Source organism: Otolemur garnettii, unplaced genomic scaffold (assembly GCF_000181295.1).
Source record: "Otolemur garnettii isolate 467f Iridium unplaced genomic scaffold, OtoGar3 scaffold00046, whole genome shotgun sequence".
NCBI lineage: Eukaryota > Metazoa > Chordata > Mammalia > Primates > Galagidae > Otolemur > Otolemur garnettii.
Window position 1 is genome coordinate 3,204,103 of NW_003852441.1, and position 15,386 is coordinate 3,219,488.

General features: G+C 36.9%; 1 protein-coding gene across 1 annotated transcript in view; it reads right to left on the reverse strand.

Moving 5' to 3' along the window:
• Nucleotides 1-2,642: 2,642 nt before the first annotated feature.
• Nucleotides 2,643-15,386, reverse strand: part of ZNF287 (zinc finger protein 287) — a 14,034-nt gene continuing 1,290 nt past the window's right edge. Inside the window, 4 exon segments of the mRNA XM_023514037.1 lie at nt 2,643-4,213; nt 11,445-11,531; nt 12,011-12,137; nt 13,975-14,072. Of these exon segments, the coding sequence (XP_023369805.1) occupies nt 2,643-4,213; nt 11,445-11,531; nt 12,011-12,137; nt 13,975-14,072 (1,883 nt within the window).

Consider the following 15,386-nt stretch of genomic DNA (forward strand, 5'->3'; position numbering starts at 1 on the left):
ATCTGAGACTGTATTTTTATGAAATGCATGCTTTAGGATTTAGAAGCGAAACGTCATGTCTATAAGTTATTTTCTAATTGTTCAGTTAAAAATATGGCAACATGTTAATTTTAGAATTTGGGTGAGGGTACACATTTTATTTTCTTATTTTTAAATTTTTTTGCATTTGAACACTTTCAAAATAAAAAGTTGTGGACTATTTGCTAACAATTGTTGAATTATTCATGGGTCAGACAACTGTAAAAGTTGGAAAAAATACACAAAGATCTAGGATTCTCCACTATTGTTCTTTTATAAGGGCATCAATTGTACCTGTGTATCAGTGGAAGACTTTATAAATGCATTATTTACATAAAACACACAAAGGCAGAAAATACAAAGTAATGAAAAGAAAGGTGCTATGAACGGTAACACTTCACATGTTCATCCAAGAGAAAGAAGTATGTTAGGGATGAAGTGGCATCACAAAGTGTATCTTCAACACAACTTTTTCTTTTAACATAACTATGGAATAAGCACAATTTGAGTATTTTGCAATCTGTGCTTTGTGAAGGATGATAATTGACATCAAGGTTAACCAAGGTGAGGAAAAGAGAAAGCAAGAGTTTTATAAAGAAAACATTCAATATAGCTTTGAAGATGCTAGCACCCCAGGTCTTTCCTTCAGCACCTGTTCATAGGATGTTTATATAACCAGTGATGTCCAAATGAAGCTGCATGACCAGTAATGCTTAAATTGATAATTATGGCACCAGAATCTGTATCAATTTTCCCTCATTTAGCTCTGGAAAATTTCCTTGTGCAAAGATGTCCCAGGAAATTTGATTCTCCATTTGTAAGCAATTCCTATTACCCAGTAAATAATACTTATTAAATATTTCTTGACACACAAAAGCATTGTTAGTTCTACCAATTTTCAGTCCATGCCAGTCAATTCTACCTTAATATTCTAGTTTATGTAATTTATTCATTAATTCAACCAATAAGTATTGACCACATGCTATATGCAAGGCACTGGAGAAAAAATATGAACAGAATAAAATCTAAGTTCTCAGAATATGGTCTTATTCAGATAGTGGAATGCTGTGAATGTTAAATATAATAGTGTTTGTACCTATTTCCATTTGCATTCCTGCCAGTTTTCCTTTTATGTTGTTTAGGACTCAAGAACTCAATTATCAATGTTTGATGACTACTGCACCAATGAAAAGTGTCAATGCCTTTTTCCAATAGAATTTTCTTTCCTGGCATATTAAAGAATCATCTCTATTTTACTTTATGTATGAAGGTACCAGGTTTCCAATTATCCCTTAAAAATTAAGTCATTTTGTTTTTAGTTTCTTCTTATAAGCAGGCTGAGTTTTGCTTTTTTATGTAGCCACTCTTATTTTCTTAGGTAAAGAAAGTTCAACTGCATTTCCTATATAATAGTTACTTACACTCTCTTCACTCCATTGCTTTCCCATTTATCCTTGACCCACTTTCTGCAGTGAACTTCAATCTATTCTCCATCACTTTTTTTTTTTTTAATCACATTTCTACTTAGATGCTTTATGACTCCCTTGTCTTGGGATATGGGTAGCATTTGGCAACTCATTTGACAATTTCTTATGTTCATTCCATGACAGAACAGTTACGATCACATCCTTACTTTCATTACTCTAAAAAGCTTTTTGTTGTTTAAATTGGCTGTGATTTTTCAACACTGTATTAAGCCCTAAAAGGATCCAATTAGGAAGTTTGGGACCTTAGCACAGTAGGCACTCAACAAATGTGTTTTAATGGAAGCAATGGACTTTCGACAGTAAAACAGACACAGAGAAATCTTAAGTTATGAATTCAGGAGTCAGGTGAAAAAAATGGGAACTGTGTGCTTATTTTTCCCTTCTGGATGACCTTGGATGTCAAAACTTAGTGAAACTGAGGCTAAGATGTTTTAAAGATTAATAAGCTTCTGAGTGTTTTATTTTTGTCTGTTTAAATATGTATACATGTCTAAGTGTTATGTACATGTTAGTTTCTCTATCTGAACGTATTTTTAAGCTTCTCTTCCTTTAATAATTCAGTGTCTGAGGGAAACTGTAATTAAACAGTGGTCACAGAGAAATCTTTAAGATACTGTCAACTTTTTGTTTTTTGCAAATCTACTGGCTCCATATGGCAGTTATGGCATGACAGGAAAAGGGGAGGGAACCCTTCACATATTTTAAGGCTTCAATGCTGGGAAGATATAAAGGCCTAAAAGCAGATTTTTCTTTCTATAATCTCAAGATCACCCTTTATGGTGAAATATCATTTGATGGACATTTTCCAAAATTACACTCATAAGGCCTCACTGAGATGTACTTGAAATACAGTAAGAGTTGATGAATTAGAGGTTTTTGAATATACTGTCAAAGGGTTTCTTTCCAGAACTAAACTGGTATCAAATAAAGATTAAGAAGTCAATGAGGTTTTCTTCTTAAATTTCACATTAAATTTAAATAGGTTATATCCATATCACTAATTCTAATACTTCTGTTGAGTGGTACCTAAAATATTGCACTTTGGATTTCTATTGGATAATACCTTAACACACAGAGTGCACAAAATAAAATTTAAATGATCAAGTTGTAAAACCTAAATGAAGTCTCCCTTATTTGTTAATTACGATGCCTGGCACCTGTATGAACACGTTGATGCTGAATAAGGTTTGTACTCTGGGTGAAAGTTTTACCACATATACGGCATGCATAGGGTTTCTCTCCTGTGTGAATTCTCTGATGTTGAATAAGGCATGTTCTCTGGCTAAAATCTTTATCACATTCATTACATTTATAGGGTCTCTCTCCAGTATGAGTTCTCTGATGTTGATTAAGTGATGAAGAATAAATAAAAGCTTTCCCACATTCATTACATTTATAGGGTTTCTCTCCAGTATGAATTCTTTGATGTTGAGTAAGATTTGCACCTTGTCTGTATGCTTTCCCACATATATTGCATTTAAAGGGTTTTTCTCCATTATGAATCCTCTGATGTTGAGTAAGGTGCACACTCTGGCTGAATGCTTTCCCACACACACTGCATTTATATGGTTTCTCTCCAGTATGTGTTCTGTGATGCTGAGTAAGGTTTGCACTCTGGCTGAAAGCTTTCCCACATATCTTGCATATATAGGATTTCTCTCCAGTATGAGTAGTTTGATGTTGAATAAGAGTTGAGGAATGAGCAAAGGCTTTTCCACATTCATTACATTTATAACATTTCTCTCCAGAATGAATTCTCTGATGTCGAATAAGGTAAGTACTCTGACTAAACACTTTCCAACATTCATTGCATTTATATGGTTTCTTTCCAGTATGTATTTTTTGATGCTGAAGAAGGTGTGTACTCTGACTGAAAGTTTTCCCACATTCATTGCATATATAAGGTTTTTCTCCAGTATGAACTCTCTGATGATTAATCAGTGACGAACTATGGCTGAAGGTTTTACCGCATTCCAAGCATTTATATGGTTTCTCTCCAGTATGTGTCCTTTGATGTATAGTAAGGTGTGCACGTTGACTAAAGTCTTTCCCGCAGTCATCACACTTATAGGGTTTCTCTCCTGTATGAATTCTCTGATGTATAGTGAGGTGTGCACGCTGACTGAAGGCTTTACCACAGTGGTGGCACTCATATGGTTTTTCTCCAGTATGCATTCTTTGATGTGCAATGAGGGATGAGATATGCCTAAACTCTTTCCCACATTCTTCACATTCATAAGATTTGTCTTTGGCATGGCTACTTTGGTGTTTCAGGAGGGATGGGTATTTCCTAAATTTTTTCCCACACACGTTACATTTGTAAGGCTTGTCTCCAGGAAGTATTTTCCCGTGTACAACACCATGTGAGACATGATTGAAGATTGCACTGCCTATATCATATATGGGTGTTTTATTATCTAATTGGTTATCAAACTGTACAATTAGGTTTGAATGCTTTTCAAAATCATTTCTATATATATCATATTTACTAAGATACTCTTCTGTAGGGTCATCTTCTTGTAAAGGGGCTGACTTCAAACTGAAATTTCTTTCATTAGTGGGAATTTTCCAGAAGGTATCTGTTTCTTGCTTCTCTAATCTGTCATCAAAGTCATATAATTCTTCTAATTTGACGGTCTGGGTTCCATCACTTGTGAGTTTAGAAATATTCTGTACTGGAGTACACACTTGCGCTTCAGTTTCCCATTCTGAAATAAAAATAATATAAAAGTCTTCCTCTATTTGGAGAACAGAAATGGCCAAAATAGAATCAAAATAATAAATACAAATACAATGCCCAAAGACTATAGCTTTGACAACCTCATTAAAATGGACTTTAAAGATTGGGAAAGGAAAAAATAAGGCTAAAAATGTGAGACTAAATTGTTAAAAACAAAGAGGCTCTTCCTATTCAATTTGAGCATTGTGTAAACAAAATAGGTCAGGTGACAGAGCTAAGAGAAGTGGAAACGGTGGCTAAAACTTGGGATGGCTTCATGGATAAATTTCTAAAATGTGCCCACAGAGTGGCCATGCTGTCTTCCAGTCTCCTCTGCAAAATCTGACATAATACTCTTCAAGCAATTTCATGGAGTGCTTTCTGTGCTTAAGTATCTCTAGTAAATGTCTCACAGACTAAAATAATGTTTCTCAAAATACATTCCCTACATCAGTGGCAAAACCATCACTGTCAGTCTTAGATGTGTTAAAATTATTGGGTCCCACTCAGACATGCTGAATCAGAAACCTTGGTGGTGGGGATGAGAAATTTATTTTAGCAAGCCCTGTAGATAGTTTTGATATACACTAAAGTTTAAGAGCCAGTGGCATAAAAGATAAATCTTAAAGAGAGAAAAAGAAAAAAAGTTCAGTTGGCATTGAGTCCCAAAATATTCTAATCTTTTCTATTCTACTTTATCTCCTCTTATACCTCATATTCAGCTTAACTTTAAAGTTATGTACAAGTACTTTCATATCCTTCTATAGATGCCATGATAATCCCAGACTTTAGGCCTTCTTCTTTCATACCTTCTCTACCTATGAAAAAAGATGATTATATCCCTCTACAATGCTCCTTTACAGAATCTAAAATACAGGTTAGGTTAAATCACATATGAAATTGCCTTTTTAATAGGTAAAATGACTAAATATCAGAAGTCTCATATGCTTCAACTTAATACAATGTTGGGCCCATGACAGAACCTGGCCTTCTATGATCATAGTCACATTTTGCTTAATGACAGGGATATATTCTGAGACACGTGTCACTATTTTGTTGCTGTGTGAACATTTTTGGGATGTACTTATACAAACCTAGATGGTATGTATCATTTTATTTTTATATGTGTTTTATATGGAAACCCAAAAGTCCCAGTGCCATTATTGAATATCAGGCATTTCCCTTACTTGATCGGCAATACAATATCAGGTGCCATAAGTTAGGCTTTGATATATGCTCCCTTATAATCTCAGGAGACCACTGCCACAGCACTGTATATGCAGTTTGTTGTTGATCAAAATGTCATTATACAGTGCAAGGCTGTATTTCACAATTTGGGGCATTTCTTATTTTCAACTTAGATGCAAACTCTGGAAATTGTTTATCCTTCTTTTATATTTCCTTCAGAAAATGGCCCAAGACTGTGCATAGGGTAGCCACTCAACCGAACTAGTAAAACAAATGACAGTAACTTGTAAAAAGGTGAACTCAAATGAAAGTGCAACATACATGTACAACACACGCACAGACTGAACGAAAAACTCTGACCCCCAAATCTAGCTGTAACGCAATCAAATATGTATTTGTTGATACCTATTATGGTTCTAGTATGATGATTTAAAAGAAAATTTAAGTTATGAACCTTTCCCCCTTTGAAACCAGATAGAAAACATAATTTTCAATATCAAGAATAATATAACATTATCATATATATAATTTATAATATAACAAAAATGGTACTGGATAGTTCAGAAACTGTAAGATGCAGATCAAAGTATAACACCTTTACAAATATATCCATTTAATAGAATAGTATGGAGTCACTGAAATGATCCATCAGTAAGGGACCTGTTAGAATAAGGAGTAATGGGATACTGGTAAATGATAAAAATAATTAGGCAGGTCTAGGTATATTGACATGAAAAGGTACGTAGGACACATTAAGTAAAAAAAAAAAACAAAACAGGAATGTAACAGGATGTAGAGTAAGAGAGCCTATCTGTGTAGAGGTTTGCTGTGTGTACTATAGACAGACAGACACTGATAACCGAAGGGCAGAAAGTTCTGCTAACGACTGGGGCGGGGAGACCCTTAATTTGCTTCCTTCTACTGCTTGAATTTACCAAGTACTTTATTCAAATACAAAATCATAGTGGACATGAGAAAATGTTTGGGAGTAATGTTAAATAGAAAAAACAGTATTATAACTAGCATGAAAAAAATGATGGAAGTGGAATAACATTACCAAAATGCTAACAATGATATTGTAGGTATTTTTTCCTACTTTCTAATTCTCATTAAATTGGCTATATTACTTTCATTGCTGTTGAGAGCTAGATATGTACTTATATTACTTTTATAGAAGAAAAAAATTTAAAAACCAACTTTCTTAAATCAAGATTTGTTTCTCCTCTCTCCAAAAGAAAATAAGAATGTGAATGGACTGTACAGGCAGGTGTACATAGACAAACGGGAAAGATAACAGTACCATAAGGTGACTTTAACATCTGTGTAATCAGAATCAGTCTATGGAAGAATGTATATATCCCTGAAAAGGAAGTACTAAAGTTATAAGCAACAAGCTTAAAGCAAATAAATTGCTACTGTAAGTGCACATTTTTAAACAAATAAGTTTATCAGAAATTCCAAACTTGAGACCATTAAGCAGGGCTTGAATATTTGTATATCACTAACCAGAAAGTGTTGGTTAGAAGCAGCATCTTTTGGTTATTAAGGCCAAACGGTGCTATAACATTCCCAACAGAGGAGATCAATGTTGATTCAGGTAATCAAGGAAAGCTTCAGTGGGGAAGTATGATTTGAATGAAGACGGAAAGAATGGGTAGGTGCTGTGTAAACATAAAGAATTATAAACCACTCTGAGACAGAAATAGCCACTGAAGATCAATACTACTACTCTACTTATGGATTATCAAAGTCTCCCTTTCCTGAAGTATGACCATAGATAGTCTAACCAAATGTTCAGTTTTATACACCTCTAAGTAGGCAAGAAAGTAAAATCCTCAGAGGCCAAAAACCAAGTAAAAGTGGGAAGGCAGAGAGTTGCAAGGGCTCAAGTTGGCTGCCTGAGATAGTTCCTCAATCACACTACTGACCGTAAGCTTCCATTCTTGGAAGTGTAGGGGCCAGAAGACAAAGCCTGGGGCCCAGCCAAGGAGGGTAGGTTCAGAGGAGTCCCTTGCATAGAGGATTACATACAATGTAAGAACAGGATAGAAAAATAAAACCCCCAAACTTCAATTCTATGGAATAAAAAAAGAACTCAATTTTCTCAGTCTTGGTGTTCTTTGGAGAGAGGAAAAATCTCCCCCTAAAAAGTATAACCATATACTGCGCCTTCTTAAGGATTGACAGCCCCAGTTCATGCTCTCTCAATGATCTCAACAACTCTGCATGTTGAGAAGTTAAAGTGATCCTAGACTGGAAATATCTCACAGAAGATTACCCTAACTCTCGTCCAGGCTTATTTCCATTATGCTATGTATGTTTTCTGAGTGCTTAGAGTGTGCTAAATTTATTGCTCCCAAATTTACTGCTATAAGTGTATTTTATATTCTGCCAAATAAGGCAAATAAGGCTGTAAATTATAAAGAAGAATTAGCTTATTTAAGTATTATGACCCTGTAACTGCCTAATAACCGAAGTTTTTATTTTAAATAATTACTTAATTAATTTTTTAAGACAGAGTCTTACTTTGTTGCCCTCGGTAGAGTGCTGTGGTATCCCTACTTACAGCAACCTCAAACTCCTGGGCTTCAGTGATCCTCTTGCCTCAGCTTCCCAGGTAGCTGGGACTGATTACAGGTGCCTGCCACAACACTTGGCTATTTTTAGAGACAGGGTATTGCTCTTGCTCAGGCTGATCTGGAACTCTTGAGCTCAAGTAATCCATCTGCCTCAGCCTCCCAGAGTGCTAGGATTACAGGCATGAGCTACCACCATGCCTGGCCTCAAAGTTAATTTTTTAGAAAAAGTAAAGTAACTGACTCTAATAACATTATATTCTGTCATAATCATTTAATTAATGTATTCTAGCATCAATATAAGTAGACATATAAGAAGTCAGTGTCTTAAATTTAAAAAAAGGAATAAGAAAGCAAGATGTGTGAGTATGTACAGTGTACTTCCTGTGTACACAAAAAGAGATTTAAAAGTAATGATTTATTTTTGCAAAGAAACACAGGAAGGATATACCAGAAACAAACAAAAATGGTTACTTATAGGGGTGAATGGGAATAGGGCAGAAGGAATGGGAGTGTGTACCTTTCGATACAGATTTAACTTCTGAATCATGTTAATATTTTTGCATACTCAAAAACGTAAAACAAAAAGAATTAAAAAGCAACAAAATGCTAGCCTTAGTGGTATATATTCTAGAGACAAAAAGGAAACTTTATCTAGACAGTTTGCTGTTGGTAGTGGTAACATGATTGAGCAAAAACGTAAGTATACTGATGTTTTAGAAAACAGGATTTGTAGGAACACAAAATGGAATATGGGAATACACAAAATGGAATATCCCTGTGGTTTTGGATTTGAATTAAAGTTATCAGTATGAACTCAGGACTTAAAAAAAAAAAAACCTGGCACATATATACTTCCCAGCTCTATCCACTAAACAGATCTAGAAGTAATGGTAATTGTAATAGTAAACAATTACTCCCTGGATCTTGGTTTCTTTTTGTTTGTTTGTTTGTTTTTTGGGACAGTCTCACTATGTTGCCCTTGGTGGAGTACTGCAGTGTCACAGCTCACAGCAACCTCAAACTCTTGGGCTTAAGCGATTCTCTTACCTCAGCCTCCTGAGTAGCTGGGACTACAGGTGCTTGTCACAACACCCAGCTATATTTTGTTGCTGTTGACATTGTTGTTTAGCTGGCCCGGTCTGGATTCGAACCCGCCAGCCCTGGTGTATGTGGCTGGTGCCCTACCCACTGAGATATGGGCGCTGAGCCATGGATTTTGGTTTCTTAGTATCACACCATTCCCCATTAAAATCAACCAGGGTTCCTTGGAGAAATTCCAGGACTAAGACAAACATAAGGTGAGCCTAAAGAACACTGCAGTGCCGGAAAACAAGGTCATGGTCAAAGTTTAAATGTGGACATGTCAAAAAGATGTTTGGACTTGGTTTGAAGGGCTCCCATTGCCCAAATTTGGGATAAGTGAGCATCAAAAATAAAAACACACAACCCCCCGCCCCCCAGAATTAATGACTGACACATTGAATTTTTTAAAATTCCATTAGTTCATAGCAGTATATGCACATAAACATGGGGCGGGAGGAAGAAGGAGCTATTTTTTTAACACAAGAATCATTAGAAGAGATAACTGAATTAGAAATCTCCATTTGCAACCAGCAACATAAGGCAAAGATCACTAAAGTGTGCTAAAATTTTAATTATCAAGGAATAGTCATGTGGCCTCAAAATATCATTCCACAAATTACTTATTAATTACAAAGAAAAGAATGCACCCTTAAAATGAAGAGATCCTCTGGACACCACCTTAACCAACCTGAGCGTGACCAATGATGAGATAAATTAACACAGGTGCCGCCTCAGGAAAAGCAATGGAAAGTACACATCATCTTTGAAATACCATGTATATTGGCAAAAATATTGAATTTAATCTTGAGGAAATAACCAGGCAAATCTAGATTATGGGTCACTAGAAAAAAAAATAGCTTGGATCCTTAAAACAATGTCAGTATCATGAAAAATTAAAAAAAGAAAAAAGGCTGGGCACAGGTCTAAGAAAAAGGGACTGAAGACAAGAGATAAATAAGTGGAACATGTGATTTCTGTCTGGATGCTGCACTGGGGAGAAAATACCTATATAGGATGTTTCAGGGACAGTGGGGGAAATCTGAGTATTTGACTATACGTTTGATACCATTGTACAAATGTTAAATACTTGGGATAAGAGAATGCTGTTGTGCTCATGTAGAAGAATGTTCTTAGGAGATATTCGGGGGTAAGATGTTATGATGCCTATAACCTTTAAGTGCTTCACTGCAAAAACCAAGTGTGTGTGTGTAAAGCGATAAAGCAAAAATGGCTAAATGATAACTAATGATTCCAGGTGAACAGCACATCAGTGTTCAATGTATTGTGCCTGCAACTTTTCTATAGGTTTGAAATCTTTTCACAATGAAGTTGTTGTGGAGGAGAGAAGGAATGTGGACAACCACATAGTCCATTAATAAGGAGTAAGTTTAACACACAAAATTTACAATGCAGATATAAAAAAAGGAATGAGGGCCTCTTAGCTCCAAGATAAAAGCTAGAATTTTATCCTGGAGGAAAACAGTTGTCTTGAAGTTTACTACCTGATTTCTACTTATTTGGGAGGACAGACTTCTATAGGAAAACAATGGTTCATGGACATGATCTAATGACTGTGGTTGCATGCTGGGGAATGGAGGGACTGGATGAATGTATTATATAGATGGGAGATGTGTCTGTACAGATCTGGTCTTATTTTAAAATTATTGAAGCTTATAAATATGCTCTTTTTAAATAATCATAAAATAAAATAGAGGGGATAAGTTAGGGAAGTAGAGGCAGGGGCTTGTCAGTGAACAGAATAAAAGAAACTTAGTATGAAGAAAATTTGAAATTTAGGTTTTTTTTTTTTTTTTTAAGAGACAGAGTCTCACTTTATCGCCCTTAGTAGAGTGCCATGGCGTCACAGCTCACAGCAACCTCCACTCCTGGATTTAGGTGATTCTCTTGCCTCAGCCTGCCGAGTAGCTGGGATCACAGGTGCCCACCACAAAGCCCGGCTATTTTGTTGCAGTTTGGCCGGGGCCGGGTTCGAACCTGCCACCCTCAGTATATGGGGCTGGTGCCCTATGCATTGAGCCACAGGTGCCACCCCGTGAAATTTAAGTTTTTAGGGACATTCTTAAATGTTTAAATATAGAGGGAGGGGGGGAAATGGCTTAATGAAAGCTCTAATGGCTCTATGGGTCATGCAGAATGGTGAAACAAGTGAAACATATAAAAATGATGTTTGGAAATTCTCTTCCTGCAGACAGCCTCTGTAAGGAAGCAATACCAAATGGCTCAGTGTTCTTAACAGGCTAGGATGCCTTTGCAGACATCGACTTGGCCACATTTAAAAAACACAACTCACTACACTTAGAATATAGACTCTTAAGTGTAAAGAATTTCATGTGCTGGTTTTTCTCTTACCTGGACTAGGGCCTTCTAAAATTTCTTTTATCACCATCCATGGTTCTTCCAGTATGGGAATCACAGTTGGTCTATATACTGTAAGTCCTGTTCAGGATAAACATAATGAATTTTATCCTGGAGATAAACAGTTGTTCAAAGTTTATTACTTGACTTCTACTTATTTTGGAGGACAGACCTCTAAAGGAAAGTAATAGTCCATAGACATGATCTAATAAGAGCTTTAGGCTGTCATCATTTTCAGAGCTAGGATAAAAATTTCCTGCCACCCAAGAGGATAAGTCCATGGAGGTCATGTGGGAAGAAACCTTCCCTTAAAGTAGGAGAGTAGGGAAGGGCAGCACTGGGTGGCAAGCACTGTGCAGCTCTGCACCAAAGTTTTCAATGATCTTTTCTTAGAAACCTTTTATATGGGAAAAGGGACTGAAACAGAGTCATTTTTTGTGTCTGAATGGATGAGAACACTCATTTCTAGACCCCATTGTCAGGTAAGTACTTCAGAGGCCCAATCCATTTTTAATAACTGAGGGAGGATTAGGAGAAGGAGGGCTATAGATGATCCTTACCCAGAGAAACCATGTTCCAGTAGTTCTGTAATGTCACAGTCTTGTATAACTCCTTCTGCACGGGACGCATTAGCTCCCAGTCTTCCCTGGTGATGTCGACAGCCACATCTTTGAATGTCATTGATTCCTAAAATATCAAATATAACTTAAATCAGTTCAAGAACTGGTAGGAAGGGGTACAGTATAACACCGAGTGCATGAATGGTAAGTAGGAGTGGTGGTCACAGAATCTTAAGCTTTAGTTAGATCATAAAAGTTGTCAAGTTAAAATCCCCCTTCAATGCACAGGTGACCCCAGAGCATCTCTCTGTGACCCTAAATGGAAGGAATTTTGAAAACAAAGAACTTACTGGCACCAGAACTAGCAGAACTAGTTCCATACAACGTATGCATTGGTGACTCTATATTTTATTTTATTTTTTTTAAAAAAGGGATTTGAATTTTAAACATGGATGGCAGAGTTGAATGGTTTTACTTTTTAAGCTTTGCCTTAACAAAAACAGCATACTATAGTTCAAAATTTTAAGATATTTTTACATGCTCTATATTGAAATGCAGAGTCTTTCTTAAAATAAAACTGATACCAATAACGACCCTGTTGAACGGCTGTATTTTTAGATATATTTAATGATTTGTTAAGGTTCCTTTTTGCTCTTCTTCCTTTTGTTAAAACATATTACTCTTGGCTCGGTGCCTGTGGCTCAAGCGGCTAAGGCGCCAGCCACATACACCTAAGGTGGCAGGTTCGAATCCCCAGCTCGGGCCCGCCAAATGACAATGATGGCTGCAACCAAAAAATGGCCAGGCGTTGTGGCGGGCGCCTGTGGTCCCAGCTACTTGGGAGGCTGAGGCAGGAGACTCGCTTGAGCCCAGGAGTTGGAGGTTGCTGTGAGCGTGATGCCATGGCACTTTACCCAGGGGGATAGCTTAAGGCTCCGTCTCAAAACAAAACAAAACAAAACAAAACATATTACTCTTAAATGTTTATTTTTTCATTTAATTGTCAGTATCTTTAAAAAGGCATACTGGTATTTTAAATTGCATTAGGTTTATAATTTAGGGAGAACTGATGGCTTTACAATAGTCAAGGTTTCTTTCCCATCCTATAAAATGATACAGGACATGAAGGCACTACAAAATTTGTACCATGCTTAATTCTAGCTATCTTAAGGTATTTTTTGGGGGGAGGGGCTATACCTGAATGAGATCTTTTATTTTATGTTATAATCACATGATTTTTATGTATACTTAAGAAAGTGATTAGTTTTTGCATTTCATTTTCTGTAGCACTTTACTAAATTTTTCTATTATTATTTCTAACAATTTCCCCCTTGATTTTCTTAGGTTTTCTAGGTAAACATTATCATTTTAATTTGGTTACCAAAGGCTTTCTAATTTCAGAAAGACTATTTATATTTTTAAAGTAAATCTTTCTCTTAAGGTGGCTTAACTTGCTGTTTCTTAAAATTATGCAGACTCATGATCAACAGTGATATTACAAAATGCATGGCCTTTAATTATTTATTAATGAGAAAAAGACTATTAGAAATTATTATCTATTAATCACTTACTGTAATCCAGGCTCACTGCAAGTCTCATAATACTTAATCCTCACAACTTAGAGGTAAATTCTATTTATGAGATTTGAATAACTCAGCTTTAGAGTGGTTAAGTATCTTGTCCCAGAACATAGATTCAATAGAACAGCCAGGTACCAAAGCTCAGATCCCACTGGGTGTGGAGGTTGATTCCTCAACCTCTATGCAATAGTGTCTAAGGGTGAGGAAAGGCATACAAGGGAAGGCAATGGAAGCCCGTTTCCTATATAGTACAGTTACCTACCTTGACAGGCTAAGATAACTAAGGAGAGCAGAGCTTTTGAGGGCACAGTAATTACAGAGCCAGGACAGAAAACGTCCCCAAACACGAAGGCATTTTCAAATCACAAATGAAATCAAACTCACTTTGGTCACCAAATCATTTAGCCACCCTGCCTGGAAAGTATGTTTTTCTCTGGGGTCTTCCTCTGGGGTGTCTTGGGAAAGAGCAGAGTTCTGAGGAGCTAGGAAAGAGAAAAAGACCATAACAGAGATCAGTCCTGTTTGAACAGCCTAGAACACCCTTCACCAAATAGATGCCTATGACTTCTTAAGGTGAGAAATCAGGAGGAAACCCCAAAACAGAACCCTTTCAAAGAAACAGAGGGAGGGGCCAACAACTTGTCCTAAGATGTTCATGTAGACATCAAAAAACAAGTCTGCTCTGGGACTCTTAAGTGTATGTACAAAATTCATATCTTTTTTTACTAAATCCTTATATGCTTTTAATTTTGTGAGTTGTCTCTTTTCTTAAGAGAATGTTTTCTGGACCCTTCCTATCTTTTTGGAAGTATGTTATTGTAAAATTCAACTCACTAAGCAAGTGATTTACTAAAATGATGCAGACCTCTGCAGGTACACTTTCTGTGGGCAAGCCCATGGGTAATTCGGTTATATCTGGTCATTCTTTCAGGACATTTCTCCTCTGGGTTTAGATAATGTACGTGTGCTCCCAAGCAATGTGGAAGGGGCACAATATGCAGGATGGAGTTCATGTTAAAGCCTTGTTCTCACTCATTCACTAACCTTTATTCTCTACAATTTCTTTAAAGGAGCCACTCTCTGATATACTAGTTGCTTTCTTTAACCCCCAAAGGATTCCTCCCCTCTTTGCTCTACAATTCTCACCTTCCTCTTCTAGAATCTGAGTCAAATCCTCCACGATAGACACTGCTTCCTCGCTGCTCTCTGGATACTGGGACTTTACCCAAGTCCTAACCTCCCCAGGTAGGATGGTCAGGAATTGCTCCAGCACCAGAAGCTCCAGAATTTGTTCCTTTGAGTGAATCTCAGGTCTCAGCCACTTAAGGCAGAGCTCTCGGAGCTGACTCAATGCCTTTCGAGGACCAGCCAGGTCTGGGTATGAAAAATTCCTAAAATTCTGTCGACAGGTCTCAGTGTCACGCAGGCGTCTTGAAGTAAGGGTTCCCTTTTCGAAACTGTGGTGTAAAGTCTGAGCCTTTTCTGGCTTCCGTGTTAGAAAGATTTGGGAGCATGAAGAACTGTACATCCTCTTGCTTGAGGCTAACATTGCTACAGACAGTAGAGTCAATCTGGTGATATTCTTTATTTCTCCAGTAGTGAGCCAACTGCTTGAAGTGTCATGCTAGAGCCACAAAGACACTAGATCAAGGGTGGCTGCAGCTAAGGGCAGAACAGAATCAAGGTAGAGTTAGCAGCCTTAGTTACAAATTCTGAGCCCAGAACTTGCAGGAATGGATAAAAGGCCATGAAACACAAACTAGAGCACAAGGTCACAAATTTCTGTTGCATTCAGC